We start from the raw sequence: 21,761 nt of genomic DNA, 5'->3' as shown, positions 1-21,761 counted from the left end.
TTTTTAGATCACACCGAAAAGGTTCTCGTGTGGGTCCGTATTCCATGCCTGCCCGCAAAGTACTACAACATCGTATTCCTCAGGAAGCTTGGTAATAAGGTTGGAAGGATGATCCGCGTCGATCAGGCAATTAGTCTGGTTTCACGTGGAAAGTTTGCCCGGATATGCGTTGAAGTTGACATAACCAAGCCGCTCATCTCAAAGTTCAACTACAACGGGAAGAAACTACATGTCGCCTATGAGGGAATCCATTTAGTGTGTTTCACCTGTGGGGTGTATGGTCATGCACCGGATAAATGCCCCAAGAATCCTAAACCTGCGGATGATTGTGAAGTCGCTCCTGAGGAGGAACCGCGCAGACAGGCCGATTCTGAAGGGCTAGCAGCAGCCGGCAACCGTCCAGTCATCGTTGGCGATGCCCCTTTTGGGGAGTGGATGCTAGCACCGAAACGGAGGGGGAGAAGACCATCTGTGATTCAAGCCGATCGAAATCCAAAAAAACAAGGCGACCGGGGAGAGGCAGTGACTTCTGCTACCAGAAACAAAGACCGAAATTCCAGATTCGCTCCTTTGGCCCCGGTAACGGAGGTGACGGATGAGGATGAAGAGGTCGCCCCACCAACCGCAATGGAACTACAGGGAGGATCTACATCGCGCATACCAACAGAAAGAGGGTCTAGTCAGAGGAGGCCTAACGTGATCGCATCGCAGCGCCAGATTGAGAATGAGCCGGCGGCCATTGTCGAGGGAACAACGGAGATCATACAAAAGGCCCCAAAGGCGTGCATGGCGAACACCACGAGGCCACGACGAGTGGCGGAGGAAGACGAACATGTGGTGGTGCGGGGTGAACAAGGGGGATTGCGAATTAGCTCAACAAGGGTGTTCGTGGGAGATGCCGCAGGCGAGTTGCCTTCGCCGGTCTGGTAGGTTTCCACTGAGCACCATTCCGACCCACCGGAGCAACGAGATGATGAAGGTGAAGTGGTGATGGAACTAGACAAAATCCCTGAGCACGGTGCGGGGGCGGCGGTCACGGCGAGCCAATGATTGGTTGTGTTTTGTTTGTTCTCTGTCTCTGGCTTTTTGTTTGCAATAATTAATTTATGATATTTATCAAATTGTATTTTTAAAAAAAAAAAAAAAGAAATCAAACTATATACAATAAATAAAGGATTCTTTAATTTATTTTTCATGAAAAATGTAAATGATGCTACAAAATTTCAACGTAAAACTTCAAAATTAGAGGAATATGAATACTCATACCCCTTTGCAACCATTTAATAAAATTCGATGTTGTAAGAGAAATTAAAGTTTCTTATATACAAAAACATCAATAATTATTATGTGGTATTAAAATAATCTACAAAACCATATTTTTAAGCTATAAGTTTATTTTATAATTATTTGGATATTACTTAGATATTATAAATATATACAAAAAATTAAAATTTATTCTATTTTTATTGAACACATTGAAAATATGTTTAAATATTATAATTATTGGTATGACATTTGTGTGACACACATACTAAAAATTTATAATATATATATATGTGTGTGTGTGTGTGTGTGTGTGTGTGTGTGTGTGATATGAGATTTATTCATAAATATATATAATTTTGTAATTTAATAATTTTATATGAGCTTTATTCATTACAAAATTCAATGTCAAGTTTAATTATTGTTTGATTTTTTTTGTTTGTTTTTAAAAAAATCTTATAATTATAAATATTAATGTGGTGTAACATTTCTATATGAGAGAAATTGGTTTTACAACTATATAAATTTTATAAATATATCATAATAATAAATATTCAATTACATTATATAAACTTTATATTAAATAGAAAAACATGTTACCGTATATAGAGTTTCTAGTAAATATAAATATATGCTAAAATTAAAATTACCTAATTAAAAAAAAATTATTTTCTTTCATGCTGCAACTCAATCACATATTATTTTCATCTATAATAAAAAACATATTCACCTTTATTTTTTGACTACCATCACCTTCATTTTTCTAAGTAACCAACTTAATATAATTATCATTCCCAAAATCCCAATATAGAAAACCGCCATATGTAAGCCTCTTACAATCAGCTATGCAGCAAAAATATATTACCAAAATTAAAAGATTCATCATTCTATGTTGAGTCTCATTGTACAGAGCCAATCTTTCATCTTTTGGATGAATGAAGAAAGCTCCCAAAAAAAATATGAATATGTAAAATAGTAATAGTAATCCGAAATGTAACAAATATATAGGCCTTTTTTAAATGTAGGGAACACACAAACAACTAAGATCAGAGAGGGAGGGAAACATTCACAATCTATGCAACCTTCATCTTGGTCAATGTTAGTCCCTATGCAGCAAATGTGGAAAGAGCAACCATGTTGTCTATTTACACCAATGATACCTCTCTCCCCTTCGCTAAATCCATGGTCTTTCAAGGTGACCAAAACTCTAACTTGAACATACAATTTTTTTAATCCAAGTACGGTTAAAAATGTATCTCTCTTCCATAAAAAAAAAAAAAAAAAAAAACATTTTCTTTAAGCTTTCGTTTTGTTTGAATATCTCCTATTAATATACATGTATATCACATCTACATGCAAAGTTGTCATCCCTACAATCTTCTCCCACGCACCTGCCATGCATGGCTGCTGCCACATATCACCAAATCTTTTCCCACCATCGCCATTAACACGCTACTAAGCCAAACTAATGACAACTTTAAATCTACAAAAAAACAAAAACCCACAAACATCCTATTGAATATATATATATATATAGCCTTCTCCTAAAATTTCTCCTCCGGCCATCATCTTCTCCACCATAGCTGTATATAATCAGAAGTCGAGAAGAGGCATCGTCTTCACTGGTGTATAACTGTTGGTGTCGATGCTTCATTCTACGAGTCTCTGCAGCATCTTGCTTCTCCTAGATTGCTAAAGAACTCAAGGTTTTATCTATCATTTTTCACGCACAATGATAGAATTGCCGTTGCCTTGATCCGTTACGTTGTGTCGCCTTCCTCCTTGACCTCGACGGTACTCCCGTCATCGCCATTCACTTTCAGGCTCATGGAGACACCGCGTCTATGTCCTCTGCAATATGAAAACCCAATATTTATACATATATGGCTATCGTAGCATATATGATTTGGTTATATTATCATAATATTAGATCAATTTTTTTTACATAATATTACCATATTCAAATAATTCTTCATTAAATGGTAGCATATATGATTTGATTATATTACCATAATAGTAGATCATATTTCTTCATTATCATACATAATATTCATTTACAAATTGCAATCCGTGTTCCATATATTATTACCAATTTACCATACATAATATTCACATTACTATAAAATAATTACCAATTAATACATTTGCAATATTATAATTATACAATATTACCAATTAATACATTTTAATTACTTTCCATTAAACATTTGGTTACCAAATAAGATTTATAAACATTTGCTTACTATTAGGACTCTATGTATATGAGTCTGTTTAGAACTTCTTATCCTTGTCACACTGTGACTCTCTATTCTATATATTCATATCATCTGATCTCATTGTAATTAAGTTCAGAAAATATAATACAATCAGTTCTCATCTGGTATCAGTTAGCTAGGATTTTGTGATTCATAAAATTAAGAAGATGCAGCGCTGCGATGGCAACCTTAATTACCGTGGAGGTCAGCAACGTGGCTTCGATGATCCGTGTCAAATCTGTAAAGGTTTCGGCCACACAGGAGTCAATTGTTTTTGGGGCTATGATGATCCGTGTCAAATTTGTAAACGTTTTGGTCACACGGGAGCCAATTGTTTTTGGCGCTATGATGATCCGTGTCAAATTTGTAAACGTTTTGGTCACATGGGAGCCAATTGTTTTTGGCGCTATAATGATCCGTGTCAAATTTGCAAAAGTTTCGGTCACACGGGAGTCAACTGTTTTCGGCGATATTCAGGGGCTCCGGGTTCTCAGGCTAATTTGGTGTTTCAGAATGGTTTAGTTGCTAAAACCTCGTCAAATTCTCATACTTGGGTTCCGGACACTGGAGCCACAAATCATGCAACTCCGAACATCGCTGCCCTTTCTACATCGGAGAAGTACACTGGTAATGACACTTTACGTGTCGGTGACGGTATGGGTTTATCTATTAGTCATGTTGGCCATGCCTCTTTTAATACCCCTTCTAGATCATTTACATTGTCTGATATACTTCACGTTCCGCGTTTTTCTAATTCTTTATTATCTGTTCAGAAGTTTGCATCCGATAATAAAGTCTTTTTTGAGTTTCACCCCTCCTTTTTTGTTGTAAAAGATATCAATACCAAGGAAATACTTCTTCGGGGCAATAGTTCGGGGGGACTATACACACTTTCATTACCTAGTTCGTCTCCATCAGCGTTTATTTCCGCTCGTGCATCGGCTTCCACTTGGCACAATCGTCTAGGTCATCCTCATAACCGTGATCTTAGCCATATACTTCGTTCTTGTTTGGTTAGTGGGTCTCATGATAATATTCGTTGTCATAATTCTTTATGCAATGCGTGTCAATTAGGCAAATCTGCCCGTTTTCCCCTCCCCCGTGTTGCTTCCTCTAGTTCTCAAGTCCTAGATCTTATTTACACAGACATTTGGGGTCCTGCGCCCACTTTATCTACTTCTGGCTTCCGTTATTTTGTGATCTTTGTGGATGACTATTGCCATTATACATGGTTCTTTCCTATGAAATTAAAGTCTGATCTTTATGTCATCTTTGATAAATTTCGTACTCTTGTTGAACGGTCCTTTAATTGCAAAATAAAGGCCATTCAGTCTGATTTAGGTGCTGAGTACAAAAAGTTGCATTCTTTGTTTGTTCAATTAGGAATTCAACATAGACAATCCTGTGCCTATACACATGAACAGAATGGTCGTGTTGAACGAAAACATCGTCACATTGTTGAAACTGGTCTGGCTCTTCTAGCTCATGCCTCAGTTCCTTTGAAATTTTGGGATTTTGCCTTTGAGACTGCTGTCTATTTAATTAACAGAATGCCATCTTCTGTATTAAATAACTCCAGTCCTCTTCTCCTGTTACATAAATCCCCTCCTTCCTATCTTTTTCTTCGTGTCTTTGGGTGTTTATGCTACCCTTATCTTCGACCATATAATCGTCATAAGATGTCATACAGGTCTTCTCCATGTGTCTTCCTAGGTTATCCTGAGTCCTTTAGGGGGTACAGATGCATGGACTTACATACTAATAAGATTTACACATGCAGGCATGTCAGATTTGATGAAGAAGTTTTCCCCTTTGCTACTAAAACTTCTTTGCAGGATCTATCTGCTCCGTTTTCTGGACCTTGGGCGGAATCTGTTCTTAGTAACAGCACACCTATTCCTGCCGTGTCCAATGATGAGCTGCCAGAACCGCCGCTACCTGCTTCATTCGAACTAGCCGTGGATCCTGGACAGGCTGCCTCGTCGGGTGATCCTGTGGAGCCTGTTGCTCGCCGGCGAGGCCGTCCACGTGGGCGGTCCATCAGGCCCAATGTCCGTACTCACTCTATGGCCACTCGCAGCAACGCAGATGCTCCTCTTTTTGCTCTAGCAGCTCAAGTGCATCCCACGGAACCCACATGTTACTCTCAAGCTGTCAAATATCCTGAGTGGCGTGAAGCCATGGACCAAGAATTCAATGCTCTCCTGCATAACCACACATGGTCTCTAGTTCCACCCACTGCAGGTATGAATATTATTGGTTGTAAATGGGTGTTTCGTACGAAGAGAAAGGCTGATGGTGCTATTGAAAGGCATAAAGCCAGGCTGGTTGCGAAAGGTTTTAATCAGGTTCCAGGTCAGGACTTCTTCGACACTTTTAGTCCAGTGGTAAAGCCTACGACTGTAAGACTCCTTCTATCTCTAGCTTTATCATCTGGGTGGTCTATCAAACAGCTAGATGTTCATAATGCTTTTCTGAATGGTAATCTGGCTGAAACAGTTTATATGAAGCAACCCCCTGGTTATATTGATGCTAACTTCCCGAATCATGTTTGTTTGTTAAAAAGATCTCTGTATGGGTTAAAACAAGCTCCCAGAGCTTGGTTTAATCGACTACATACGTTCTTACTATCGGTTGGCTTTCAAGCATCCAAGACAGATGTCTCTATGTTCTATTACTCTAAAGACTCTGCTTTGGTTTATCTATTGGTGTACGTGGATGACATTCTTGTAATGGGAAGTGATCAAGGTATTATGTCTCAGCTCTTGTCCAAACTGTCTGCTACATTCAAAATCAGAGATCTTGGTGAACTAAATTTTTTTCTGGGTATTGAAACAGTTAAGAGTGACAATGGGATTATTTTATCTCAACAACGGTATATGAATGATATTTTAAAACGGGCTGGAATGTCTGAATGCAAACCCCTTTCTACACCTATCTCTGTCTCGAAAACTGTCCCCTTCAATTCAGATCTATATGATGATCCCACACAGTACAGGAGTCTAGCTGGAGCACTGCAATATCTCACTGTCACACGACCTGACCTATCCTTTGCAGTTAATCAGTTATGCCAGCATATGCATGCCCCCACCATATCACACTAGGAGCAGCTCAAACGGGTACTCAGGTATGTTAAGGGAATAGTTGATCATGGTTTACGCATACGACGGTGCTCATCTAGAGACATTCATGCTTTCTCTGATTTTGATTGGGCTGGTTGTCCTGACGATCGAAAATCCACGAGTGGTTTTGCTGTTTTCTTGGGGAGTAATCTTATATCATGGGTTTGCAAGAAACAGAGAACTGTTGCCAGGTCATCCACTGAGGCTGAATACAAAGCTCTTGCAGATGTTTGTGCTGAGGTTCTATGGATTATGTCATTATTGCGTGAGATACAGATTCCGGGTATTTCCATTCCAAAATTATGGTGTGATAATCTAGGAGCTACATATATGAGTGCCAATCCAATCTTTCATGCGCGCACCAAGCATGTGGAGATTGATTATCATTTTGTTCGTGATCGAGTAGCTTTGGGCGATATCCAAGTCAACTTCATCTCCACAAAGGATCAACTTGCTGATATCTTCACCAAAGCTCTGCCTGGACCTAGATTTTCTTCCTTAAGGGACAAGCTACAGGTTACTAGTATACACTGTGCTTGAGGGGGAGTATTAGGACTCTATGTATATGAGTCTGTTTAGAACTTCTTATCCTTGTCACACTGTGACTCTCTACTTCTTATCATTGTCACACTGTGACTCTCTATTCTATATATTCACATCATCTGATCTCATTGTAATTAAGTTCAGAAAATATAATACAATCAGTTCTCATCCTTACCAAATAAGATTTATAGCTTATTTGATCAAAAAAAATATAAAATATTTAATTAATTTAGTAGAAAAGTTTGGACGGGAAAATGATGTTGGAGGATTTTACTTTTATATATAGATAAATTTATCATTTGATATTGTTTTTTATTTTATTTCACTTTATTGATTTTTTAGAACAAATATTTAAAAGTATTTTTGAATATAGTCAATTTAGGAGAAATACATATAATTTTTTTCTTTTAAATATAATATGTATGATATTTTTTTTTACCTTTAATACTTAGAAAATTTTGTATTTTTAGATATAGCATAACTAAAAATATTTGAACTTGTTGTAACCCAACATAATAATTTGGATTTTAATTGTTAATTTAGATAAATTTAGTAGTGTTTTTAGTGCAAATGAATATTTCATGTTCGGATAAATAGATGAAATAGACAAGATCGATAACGTTAGATAGTAATTGTGTATATTGTTATAATAAAAAAAATAGATAGTGAGGTAGGTAAGGGTAATGATGTAGTAGGTTAGTTGTGGTAGGAATAAATGGTGGTAGGTGGTTGGGGTAAGTAAGTGGTTAGTGGAAAGGTAGTAATGGCATATATGTAGGGTGATGTCAGAAATTGCGATGAGCATTTTTTCTAGTTGTAGAAATATTTAGTTTTAAAGTAAAATTTATTTTCGTTACAGAATGGGACGACGAAATTAATTTCGTTGTCAATATGTTGACATATTGACTACAGAAAATGTGACGCCCTACGTGTTTGTCACACTATGACGATGGAATTGGTAACAGAAATTAATTTTGTTGCGTTGTTTGGCGCAAAGATAGATTTGACGTTTGAATTTGACGACGAAACTTGCGACGATCGTTCTTTCCGTCATGAAAATATTTAATTTTTTAAGTAAAGTTAATTTTCGTGAGAATGGGATGGCGGAATAAATTCTGTCGGCAATATGTTCACACATTGGTGATAGTAAACGTGACGCCTTACATGTATGTCGCGCTATGACAATGGAATCGACAACACAAATTATTTTTGTTGCGATGTTTCGCTCAAAGAGAGAATTAACGACAGAGGTTGGTGACAGAAATTGCATCAGTGGTTCTTTCTGTTGTGAAAATATTTAATTCTTTAAGTTTATTTTTGCTGCAGAATGCGAGATAGAATTTCTGTCTCTAATATGTTGACACATTGGCGACAGAAAATGCGACACCCTACATCTCCGACTCTCCGTCACTCTATGTACAAATAAATCTAAAAACATAATAAGTGTGGATGAAGGTTATACCCTTCATTTATGTCCATTTTTTCCGTTAAGTTTTATGATACATTATGTTATAAATGTTGTACTATACAATATTTACCCCAATGTATGAAGGTAATTTCATATCGGCAATGCTTTCACTTGATAGCATTTTAATATCTTCAAACTTTTTTCATGGCGATAATAAGCTTATTGTCTTTTTCTTGTTCGTCTCCTTTGCCTATTTGGATGAGCACTTCCCACACTTTTTTAGTTGTTCTACATTTTCGAATCTTCGAGAAGATTTTGTCGTCATCAGCTTTGAATAATATATCTTTGGCTATATTATCCAAGTTGCTTCAAATTCTATTGTCTGGAGTCCACTTGAGTTTGGGTTTTGGAACGTATAGTGGAGCGGAGCGTCTGCACTTAGCATTGAAGTTGTATGAACTTTCATTATTGCAATAGAACCATCTGTAATAACTTCCCACATTTTATCATGGATAGCAGATAAATGTACCTGCATACGTATTTTCAAGTCATCAAATTTATCGTGTAAAGTACTAAAATGGTCCCTCGACTATAGCGAAAGTACCAAATTGGTCATCGACTTATTTTTTGGACCGATCAAGTAATCAACTATTCAATTTATGACCGATTTGGTCCCCCGTCAGTTTAGGTGTTAACTGGTTGTCTCTTTTGAGGGAAAAATGGAACTTTTACTATTCTACCTAATCAACTCTAATCGTCATCTCCAATCCTAGGGTTTCAAAGAATTGTTGACTGCACTTTTCTTGGCAGCACCGTTCACACTGTTTTTTTCCTTTCAATTGCATTGACACCACTTTTCTCCTCCCTATGCCAGCAGCCACAGCCACCTTGAACTTCTACCTTTCTCATTTTTTTCGTGTTCCTCGACCAGCAACAAGGAGACACCGGCGGCAGTGGACGGCGAATCTGCTTTCCCGGCGAGCAACAGTAGCTACGGAGGCGAGTTGGTGACCACGACGCGCAGACGACGATGGTGACGGAGATGCAGGTGGCGGCTCTAAGCTCTGCTGGTGGAAACTTCTCCTCTTCCGATGTGCAGCGACAGCATTCCGGCGAGGTGGGGTCTTCACCAGTGTACTGGTTCTGGTGACGATAGCAGCGAGCTGCTCTCTCTCTCTCTTCCCTCGGCAACCCCTGTTTCTGGCGAGGCAGAGCAGGTGTCTCCCGGCGAGGTGAGGCAGTGCATAGTAGTGGCAGTTCAGTGTAGGTAGTTTCTGGCGGAGCAGTGGTTCCCGTCGGCAACAACATCCACACAGCAGTTCTAGCAATGGTTTCTCTTCCAGCGAAGGCTTGATGCGGGGACAACTGGTCTTCTTACGGTCCGGTTGACGCGTACGTTGATGGCGAGGGTGGAGTGTAGTGGTGCAGTCGGCCAGATCTGAAATATAGCAAAAAAAAATATTGGCGAGATGATGAAGACCATTGTACTGTATTTCGGCCTTTAAAGAATTGTGGCGAGTTAACCTCCAAACAGACGGAGGACCATATTGGTCATAAATTGAATAGTTGATGACTTGAATGGTAAAAAAAAAAAAGTCGAGGATCAATTTGGTACTTTCGTTATAGTCGAGGAACTATTTTGGTATGTTACTCAAATTTATCCAATGAGAATAATAGCTTTTGAGCTAAATCTTTCATCATTTTGAAGTTCAAGATCTATCTAGCAGTGAAGTTTGACTCAAATAGACAACCGCTTTGATACCACTTGTTATGGTGAATAATCAAGTGGGGCGGGGGCGGGGGTAGGTGAGTAGACTTTTCAAACAATTTGAAAATTATAACACTATCAAAATAACTCCAAGTAAATCAAATTAATGAAAATCTAACTAAGATTGCACAACAAAATAAATGTACGTAAAGTTTTATACTCAAAGATGAAGTGTTCAACACATGCAATGCAAAGCAAACTGTACGTGAGAGCAATAAGTAAATGAGAGAGAGTTTTTTTTTATAGTGGTTCGAATTGAATGTGGTGTAAACCTTTTACTCCACTCTTCTAACACCCCATTTTTTCAAACAATATTATTTAATAAATAAATATTTTCAAAATAGAATTATTTTCTTATTATTAAATATTTAGTAAAATTTTTTTCAAAATAAATTATTTTGTTAATGGGCTTTAAATATCCTATTTCATGACCTATTATTTCATAACTCTCAAAATATCCTAAGCCCATGCACATATATATTATATATATACACAATTATTATTTTGAGCCCAAAACTACCCAACCCAATAAAATAGAACCCCACCACACAGACACACACACATATGTAGATTGTGGATATAAAATGATCAACTAATATATATATATATATATATATATATATATATATATGTATGTATACACACACACACACACACACACACACACACACACACACACACACACATATATATATATATATATATATATATATATATATATATATATATATATATATATATATATATAGGATCACGATTTGGTGAGAATAGCCGTCCAGGAGATTTAGAATGCATGCTAGTCATCCACGTGTCTAGATCAACTAATGAGATGTAATTTTAAAAAAACAACACGGAGACATTTTCGTAAATAACTCGAACTTTGGTGCATGTAAATGTGTAATATGTGCTATGTGCAAGAAGTTGGTGCACCTTTGCAAGTAAAAAGTGCATGTAAAATCACTTACAAGTGCACTTACTTTTACCTACAAGTGCATATAATTTTGCCTTGTTAACATTCATTGATCTGAGTTCGTTCTGTTTGGCATCGCTTTTGTTCTTGCGGGAAGTTCAGCGGGTAGTTAGTACCCGTGAAAACCACCCGCAAACATTCATGCACCTAGGTGCAACTACTTATAACTATAGATGCACCTAGTTATAACGTTAGGTGCATTTAATATTGATGCCCAGTGTAAATTTTACTTACACCTATAATACATTTTACATGCACTTGTAATACATTTTATTTGCACTTAGGTACACTATATGAAACTGATACTTGCACTTCGATGTTCAATTATTTACGAAAATGACACCGGGTTTTTTTTAAAAAAAAAATCAGTGTTTCTCATCCAGTAGATCTAGATACGTGGACGGATGGCATGCATTCTCATTTCTTTCCTAGGCAAGCCAATCACACCTGAACGCTCTCATATATATATATATATATATATATATATATATATATATATATATATATATATATATATATATATATATATATATATATATATATATATATATATATATATATATATAAATCGTGCCTTGTTAATCCCGTGGATGACAGCCCTTCTCTTGTCTATCGTCTCTCTCTCTCTCTTTGCTTCTCTTGTTGATAACTACGATGGTAGAAGAAGGGCGGCAGTCCAGCATCTCCCTCTTCTTCTAAGACCAACATCTCTCTCTCTCACCTTTGTCTTCCCCCTCTTGTTCTGGCGTCCAACAGCAGACGAGCAGCAGCTGTGGCGGTGGCTCTCCCTCTCGGTTAACATCGGTAATTTGGTGAGCAACGACCTAGTTTCTCCTCTTGTGCGATGACGACATCTTGGAGCTTGGTTGGAGGCCATGGCAGCGAGCACCCTCCATCGACAATGGCAGCATCTCCACGACCAGCAGCGGCTGCTGTGGAGCTCGGCAGTAGTGACAAGCGTAGTTTTAGCGGAATGTGGTGGAAGAATGGGAAGGTAAACGGAGATGAAATCCCCGAGTGTCGTTCTCAAAGGATGGTAAATTTGGAAGCACGGAGATGATGCTAGTGAGAGGAGTCAAGCTTATTACATACAAGTTCTAAGGAAAACATTGTTTGCAAATAGATTGAGAGTAAAAGTAAGAGAGAGTTTGCAAATAACAATCAAATAAAGAAGAACGAGCAGATGAATGCACTTTCGTTGCAATGTTCCTTAATGTATAATATAGGAGTGTGAGAGTGTGAGGACTGTGTTTTCAAGAGGAGTGTTTCGCAATGCCATAGCCGTTTTGGTCTCTACGGCCTAATGGCCTATCATAGATCAATGTGGCACCCGAGTGTCCACAATCTCTATGAGACAATTCATCATACACTTAGTCTACGCTCCTTCTTGGACTACGCCCTCTCGGATCTAAGGCGGGGATTGTGATCAGACTACAAGGTTTCTAGTAGCACCCCACTTTTCTTAAACCTTACTAACAGACTTAACCTTGAAAGATAAGCTAAGGCAGCGGAATAAACTTACTAAACAAGCTTAATAGAGGTGTCACTGCCACAATCACCCTTCACGGTAATTGCACAGGAAAAGGTTAACAAACTAAACCATTAAAGTCTTACTAACATTAAAGCAAACTAGGGGATAAGTCCCCGATATCCAGCACCATCAAAACAAAAGGGTAAGTCAACTACAAATCTAAAAAAAAAAACCATCAAGAGTTTAGACTACAACTAGCTATCTATGCTAATATAGTCTACCTCGTACTCTCTCACGAACTGGGTCCACCTGAAAGGGGTTAACAAACAACAAGTAGAAAACAAACCTGTTAGCACGAAGCTAAGTATAACGCCACTCAACCCTGTAAAGTACTACAGTATATACTTTTGGGAAACAATTTTCACATACACTTAGATGAAGTATTCTCAAACACTTAGGCAACATTTAAACATGCTCATCAGGGTTTCTATATGTTTGCAACCTAATTATCAAATAGGCATGCTTTCACAATTATTTAGCTTATCAACAAGCTCATACTTTCTCATACTTATCTTATCAATAATCTCATATCATCATATATCTCAGTAAGCAATCTCATGCTAACACATAACTCAATAAGCAATCTCGTGCTATCGTATATTCAATATGCAATCTCGTGCAATCATGTAATCTCTAAGCAATCTCATGCTATCATATACTCAACATGCAATCTCGTGCAATCATGTAATCTCTAAGCAATCTCATGCTATCATATACTCAACATGCAATCTCATGCAATCAACTTGATCATGCAATAAAATGAACATGATGCTTTAGTATAAGTGTAGATAGATATACATATACACTCTTTTATAAAAAGAATATTTTTTCTGTGGAGGTTTCTTAGAGTCACAATGACGCGCTTTTCACTTATTTTCTAGAGTCTCAATGACTCGCTTTCTTTAGAGTCACAATGACTCACTTTCTTGTACTCGTGGGCGATGTAGGAACTTCACCGTAGTGTGAATGGACCTATCCGGACTTGGCGTCTAGCCGGCCTAATACTCATCTCGCTCACAGAACCACTCTCTTGGTTCTTTTCTCAAACTCGGTGGAATCAGGTATCAAACTATCAGCGTGCACACCCCCTGACCAGGATTCCAAGCCTGGCGGACAGTTTCCAACCTAGTAACTCGGGAATATCGACCTCGTTACTTCATATCGGATCGCAATGTCCATTTCTTTCTTTACTTTCTCTTTTCACTGTTTCGTCGGTTCTATCCGATCTTATCTCTTTTCTTCAGAAAGGACATAGTCCTAACGGGCCTCCAAAAATACTACTTGTCTCAGATTAGATAGCATATAGATATATCTCATGCAACTTCTTTACTTATGCAAACCCATGCACATAACTTCTCAACAACTTCTCTTTTCTCACAAATTGGAAATCATTTATCATGCAACTACTCAATGCAACTAGATAATGATTTTCCAAAATAGATATAAGTTTTTGAAAATAGTATTTAGGCTCACACTGGCCACTTATGCACTTTTAAAAACATGGTATGCTCAAATATGCCCTTTACTGTAAAATATGCTTCAAAACTTCTTTCACTGTGAACTCTCAACAATTGCATAAACATGCTTATAAATCATAACTTAGCAAATCTTCTTTGGCAATACTTAGCAAGTATTCATCATGCACTTGAACTCAAAATACTCAACAAAACTCATTCACTGTAATCATGCTCTGTACAGTTTCAAACATTTAACACTCTTAGCAAAATTCTCAACAAGTCACAATAGACATTTTAGGCATGCTTTTCTAGCAAAACTTAACAAATAGAGTTCATGCTTCTTAGTCTAACAATCAAACTATTATCATGCTCTTCAAACAAATAACTAAGTCTGATGCTTCGCATTTCTATTCACTGTAAACATATTCAAACAACTTCTGTAGCATATTTTTTCACAAATTCCATCACAAATTACTCAATTCTACTCCGAATCCAATGAAATCAAATTCTACTCGTGTGTCGTGACGATCCCGAGTGCCCGAGCCTCAAGGGCCCGCGAGTCCCGATCGGAAACGACACGTAGTTGAGCCACAAGGGCCCGGCCACTGCACAGACTTTGCCTAGCGGGGCCAGTAGTGGGGCTTAAGGAGCCATGCCGCCTGGAACTGCCAAGCGGCAGCCTAGGGCCACGACTCTAGCCTGGAGCTGTGCCCTAGGCCCGCTCCTCCACGGGGCTTGCCAACGGTACCTGCCTAGGGCTGTTGGTTAGTCCCGTGTCTCATCTGGTGCACACTGTTTTGTGCACCAGTGAGTTTCTTCATCACCTGTTAGACAAAAACAGGCAACCAAACACTCTCAAATCATCAACAACACATCATATATCAACAATAGATCACTTAATAGCTCAAACACATCAACATTCTAGCATTTCTACCCATTTCAATCACTAAAATAGACTTCACAGAGTCTAGAAAGTTTATGGGAGTATACCTTTGTAGATTCCTCCTTTTTGCTAGGATTCCACCTTCTTCCCAAGCTCGCTACATCCTCATTCACCTCCTAAACATCTCAAACAAACCATACAACAACCTTAAAGACTAAGTTCTCAGAGAAGGGAGCTAGAAAGAATGAAAACTAGAAGGAAGATAGGTGAATGGATGAAAAAGAATGGTGAAATCTTACTGTGTTGCTTCTTGTTCTTGCAGAGCTCAAAATGTGGGAAGCCAAGAGAGGAATCAGGAGAAAACATTGGCTCACTATTCCTTTTATATGGGTGCAAAACCCTAGGAAGATACTCAATGATTGGTGGAGGATAAGGTGGTAATTTGGTGGTTGTCCTACAAGATCAGACAAGGGGTTTTGGATGATTGTGGTCTACCAAGCTTCATGGACCAAGGTCAAGAATCAAGATTTTAAAATAGTTTGGGGTTGAAAATGAATTTCCCAAAAATAATTTCTAGATGAACACTTGATTTAGACTTCTCAGATTTCTCCCGGTTTCACTCAGAATAGATTTTCAGTTCAAAACTTGGCACGCAATGTATCCGACAATTTAGGATTTTTGATTCAAATAATGTCCAAGCGTTGAATTTATTTAAAAGTGGCTCAAAATAATTTATCCAAACACCGATTTCAGCGCAAAAATTTTTATAGAATGAAAAATGATTATTTTGAAATTTCTTAAAACCGAATTTATAAAATTAAATTTTGAGTTGTCACAGTTATCCTAACCTCCACCATCTTTTGCCTAAGATTATGATCCTATATCATTTAAGAAATTGGGCTCCACTTCAAGAACACAATACAAATCATCCATCACAACATGAAATAGGCACAATCTCAACAATCACACTCCATCATTTAGATCAATTCACACTAATTAACAACATTGCGACAAAGTAGCAATCCTAACCCTAGATATTTAGCCACACATGATATTGGATTGAAAAAACCTAAATCTGAAGAATAGCATTGCAAGATGATGAAATTGAAAGATTAAAATGGAAAGATTACCTAGTGTAGCAAAAATGAGTGTACGAGTGTTTTATGTCGTCCTAAGGGGATTGGGGGTTATAGCAAGTAATATGTGACAATAAGAAACTAAGCACTAGAACCAGGAAATCAACAAGAAGCTAAGGAATTCATAACAATGTTAATGCTACAGTAACTAAACAAATAAGACAAACACATATTAACAAGATATAAACACAGAATAAAAAAATAGGACTCAAGCTAGAGAGCATTATCTTCTAGATACTTCAACAACCTATGTGATTAGGGAGAACAAATAATTAAGGAATCAAGTGTGAATACACATATGGAATTAGGGATAAAAAATAATCAAGAAATCATGTGAGAATAGGCAAATTATTGTGTGGACCAAGGTCCACACAATGTTATGTGGACCATAACAAAAAGTACATTTTTAATATAGTAAATGTACATTATTTTTGCACCGAATGTACATTATACAATATAATGTACACTCAGAACAAAAATATTGTACATTTCCTGAATACAATGTACATTATTTTTATACTGAATGTACATTATTTTACACTAGACAAAATATGGTCCACACAATAATGATGGGTGAGAATACACGTAGGTACCTATTGTGTATTTTTAATTCGGAAAGTAGACCTAGATCCACATAATAATTTGCCCGCGAATTGCGAAACTTTCAATAATGGCAATTTATATCCTACACCACGGCGCGCGTTGCACTGTGCGCCCAGATGCAAAACGACGTCGTTTTAATTTTTTTTTTTTTTGAAATTTCCCGCCCCAGTGAATGGCAGTAATTTTTTCTTTAAAAAAAATCCGTTGTTCAAAAATGTACATAATGTTATACTATAATACACATAATTGTATACATGAATGTACACAATTATATACCAAAATATACATACTCGTTTTAAAAGATAATACACATAATCTAACATAATACATAATAAATATAAACTTTTAACATAATACACATCAACTCTTAACATAATACACACAAATTTTCTGATTCGGATGTACATAATTGTATAAAAAGAATGTACATAATTGTATAAAAAATGTACATAACTGTATGAACAAATACACATAATCACAGCAACTTCCTACCGCGCCTCTTAAAATGACCCCAAAACGATGTCGTTTTGGGAGGCGCGCGGCGCACAGTGCTACGCGCGCCGTGGTGTAGGGTATAACGATTGTTCAATAATTGCATTTCTCTATTTTGGGCCAAAGGCAGAAATTTGGATAATGATTTAGCCCAGTCCACTACGAGAGTTTCTTTTCCAAAAGCCCATTAAAGTTTTATGAAAGCCCTTCAAAACTGACTCAGTTAGAGAGTCCGTTGTTCTCTCCGTTCTTTTATTTTCTTTCTTGAGACTTGAGCAAGGGGAAAAGCAGAAAAGGGTAAAAATATCGGTCACTTAGCATTCTCGATCTAGACGTTTCAGCGCATTCTCGATGATGAATGTAAGCTTTTGATGTTCTTCCAGATTATCTTTCATAGGAAATTATTGAAATTTGATTTCTGTTTTTACTAATATGATGATGTTCGCAGATGATGGATTCTACTACTCCGGCTCAGAGCAGCTTACTTGGTTCACAGAGCGATTCTCAAAGAACTCTGTACTTTTACTCAACCTCTTTATCTCTCGCTGTGTATATTTAAATATATTTATGTGTAGTACGTGTGTATGCTTTTTTGCCTAATGTGGTTGCAGATGATCTAGGGTTGTCCATATGTAGGAATCCTCGAAACATAAACTAATATTAAAAAGATCTCAAAATTTTCTCCTTCAACCAAAATATGTCAGCTGGAGCCGTGAATTGTTTTTTATTTTAAAAGAAAAGTAAAGATTTTGGTGAATTGAGGGAATTGCAAAGGCTAGGATTTTGGAATAGACAAGCGAGACCTATCTTGAGAATCATCCTTCTCTCTTTATTAATTATTATATGTTCTGTACTGAAAGGAACTATATTTTCTATTTCTCTGTGACTAGCTAAAGAGTGCCATCATCTCAGAAATTGTGTTAATCTGAATGTAAAATTGAGCAGCCTAAACACAATCGCACCTTGCAGAGTCTCACGCACTTATAAATTTCGTTTGATTGAACTCATTGTATTAAGTGCCTCTTGTCCTAGGGCAGTTAATTATTTGAGCCATTGCGTATTGTGTTTGGGTTTGATTTAGTTTGATTAATAAACAATTGTTTGTTAGCAATCAAACTCAGCTTAATTACTTGAATAATTTGTTGAGCTTTGATGCATATTCTACATTATATGTAAACCTTAAGTGTCCCATATAGAATGGGAGAGGAGTCCATTTCTTTGGAAACCATATTATTTGCCATTTTTCCAATGGGAGAGGAGTCCAATTTCAATGTCACATGTAAAACATAGCAAGAGAACAACTACTGAAGTTTATACTTGGTGAAACTAGTTGCAATGGGGGTCATGTATGCTTCCATAGTTGATTGTGCTTATCTTTCCATAGTTGATTGTGCTTTTCCCTCTGCTCAATTGCTGTGATTTTAACTCTTTCGGGTTTTGGTATAGGTACCCATATGTGACAGGCACTTCAGTGGTTGGCATTAAATACAAGGATGGTGTTCTTTTGGTTGCTGATATGGGAGGTAATGTTTTTTGGAATCAGTAATTTAGTTTCATATCACTTGGTTGTTATTAGCTATTGTATCAGGCTATGATTCATGATGATGCTGATTTTATGAGCTGCAAAAATAGATTATTTTATACTTGTTTCTCTGTTACTCTAGTTTTACTGCTCTCTTCTTGCATTGTCAGTTATGTATTTTGTGTTGTAGTATAGATTTATATAATATTAATGTCTAAAGATGAAAAATTTATACAACTGAATTTTTCTGATAAAATTGTAGAACTGATTTCCACCCCTTTCCAGCCATATGGGAAATATTGATCTTTCTTTCTTTGTTTTTGGTTTACAACTCAAATAAGTTTTAGCGTACTATAAAAGAAACACATGGCTATGAACTTTTGCGAATATTAGAGTTTTTGGATCTCAAATAATTGCTTAGGACATTTTTCTGACATCTTACTTAAACTTTGAAGGCCTAGCTATACATGTGATTTAACAGTGTTCCAAATTTGTTGATAATAGTTTTATATTTTTCATTTACAGGATCTTATGGATCCACTTTGCGTTACAAGAGTGTGGAGCGACTGAAGCCTGTTGGGAAACACTCCATTGTTGGTGCAAGTGGTGAGATTAGTGATTTCCAAGAGATCTTGCGCTACCTTGACGAGCTTATGTAAGTATCCTCTGTGTGTAATTAGTAACAAGCTAGGGGATTCTTCCACAATCATATATTTTGTTATTATTTTGTGGTTTATATACTTTATAATGGTCATTGGTTGTGTAATATTCTTTTCTTACTGAATTTTTGTTGCTTCCAACTCTTCATGGGTGCACAGCTTAAATGATAATATGTGGGATGATGGAAATTCATTGGGTCCCAAGGAAGTTCACAATTATCTTACCCGAGTTATGTATAATCGGCGCAATAAGTTCAACCCTCTTTGGAATTCCCTTATCCTTGGTGGTGTGAAAAACGGACAAAAGTATCTTGGAACGGTAAACCCTCAAATTACTTTCGTCTTTTGTGCATATATGTTTTTCATAGTCTCTTTTGGAACCAATTTTACTTTGTTTTATGTGGTGTTCTTAGGTAAATATGATTGGTGTGCATTATGAGGACAACCATATGGCTACTGGATTTGGGAATCACCTTGCACGACCCATTCTGCGTGAAGAATGGAATGAAAACTTGAGCTTTGAAGAAGGTGTCAAGTTACTGGAGAAATGCATGCGTGTGCTTTTGTACCGTGATAGGTCTGCTGTGAACAAGATTCAGGTATGTTGCTTTCTTAGATTTCCCAACTTCTTTTCTAAACAGTTGATGCAACAAAGTAGCAGTATCTTTCTAGAAAGGTAAGATATCCAGGAAGGTATTCTTCCTTGAAGATATATTTGTCTAAGATGTCTCTTTAAATCACTACATACAATTGTGTGATTGTGTCAGATTTCTTTTTCAACTTTAAATGTCATCCATTTGAAGTGAACAAAATTTATATACTGCTCTTAAATTTCTGTTAGTGTAGATGAGAGTAAGGTATGAAATTTGATGACATCTGAAATTGTATGGAATTGCAGATAGTGAAAATCACAGAAGAGGGTGCAACGTCTTTTCCACCATACTCATTAAAGACCTACTGGGGCTTCTCTGCTTTTGAGAATCCAACATCTGGTGCAGAAGGTTCATGGTAGGCACTAGCTCGATATGTTCTGCAGTCGAGTAAATGGGCACACTGGGAGTACCTTCGTTCTTCCGTGGTTTTACAATTACTGCATCTTTATTCAAACTATTATCTAATTAGGGAATATTGACTGTACCTGTATGCCGAGAACTGGTTATTTTATTGTCCTGCTTTTTTATGTTTGAATTGAAATCTAATGGAGTGATGTGCATTGTCTTTTATTGTGGATTTTTTTCCCCTCAAGTTTGCTCTTTGCTGCCATTGCGGATTCCGTCATTACATTGATTTTCCACCTTAACTTGAATGGTAGCTCTATATGAAAGTAGGGAAGGGTCTAGATAGGTTGTGTTCTTGGTTCTTTGTATTCTTACTGGAAAAAGGTCAAGCTTTTGAAATTGTAGCAATGGAGTAATTAGGTCAAATAAGACAAAATGATACTTATCAGGCTCTGTTTGGCAGATCTTATTTAGTAGTTTATAGCTTATTTTAAGCTACTAATAAAAGCTCTGTTTGGTAATGCTCTCAAAATAATCTCCTAACATAAAATAAGAGTTTATTTTGGAACGCTACCTAAGGTAGCATTTTAAAATATGCTCCTAGCTTCCTAACTTTTTTTCCATCTTTATCCTTATTATTTTAAAGAAATGACATAATTTAATCTTCTCAATTAAAACCTTTTTCTCTTCTCCTTTATCCGTAATTTTCACCACAATTATTATTATTATTATTATTATTATTATTATTATTATTATTATTATGAGATTTGCAACAATATTGCTACTTCAGTATGAGATGCTAGATCATTATTATGCTAATAGTTTTATTTCAAAATGGTAAATTTTAATATGTAAACAAATTAATTTAAATTTTAAGAAGATGTCCTTTTTAGTCAGAAAGCTAATTTTACCAAACACTTTCAATCATAACAGCTAGCTTAACAGTTCTTCAGTTTTCAGTTCCGAGCTTATAGCTTTTTAGCTTTCAGCTCATAGCTTATAGCTTTTCAGATAAGTTTGCCAAACAGAGCCATTGTAGATTTTGTAGTAAAATAATGGTCAAAGGTCTTATCTAGCAGTATCTCAAATAAGACAAAATAACAATTGTTATATTGTAGCCTTTGTAGTAAAATAATGATAAAAGTTTGTGT

General features: G+C 36.7%; 1 protein-coding gene across 2 annotated transcripts; it reads left to right on the top strand.

Moving 5' to 3' along the window:
* The first annotated feature begins 972 nt into the window (after positions 1-972).
* On the top strand, positions 973-20,835 carry LOC109153810 (proteasome subunit beta type-4). 2 transcript variants are annotated; one of them, XM_019301684.1, is made up of 7 exons: positions 973-979; positions 17,880-17,947; positions 18,878-18,954; positions 19,479-19,608; positions 19,772-19,931; positions 20,026-20,211; positions 20,511-20,835. In XM_019301684.1, exons 1-7 carry the CDS (start codon positions 974-976, stop codon positions 20,622-20,624), a joined length of 741 nt encoding a protein of 246 aa, XP_019157229.1. In that variant the 5' UTR covers position 973; the 3' UTR covers positions 20,625-20,835. The 2 variants fall into 2 exon arrangements, with proteins under 2 accessions (XP_019157229.1, XP_019157221.1); XM_019301676.1 differs by lacking the exon at positions 973-979 and adding an exon at positions 17,657-17,791.
* The last annotated feature ends 926 nt before the right edge of the window (positions 20,836-21,761 follow it).

This window comes from Ipomoea nil, unplaced genomic scaffold (genome assembly GCF_001879475.1).
Source record: "Ipomoea nil cultivar Tokyo-kokei standard unplaced genomic scaffold, Asagao_1.1 scaffold0268, whole genome shotgun sequence".
Classification (NCBI taxonomy): domain Eukaryota; kingdom Viridiplantae; phylum Streptophyta; class Magnoliopsida; order Solanales; family Convolvulaceae; genus Ipomoea; species Ipomoea nil.
Note: the sequence above shows the minus strand (reverse complement) of the source record. Positions and strands in the feature narration are given on the sequence as shown.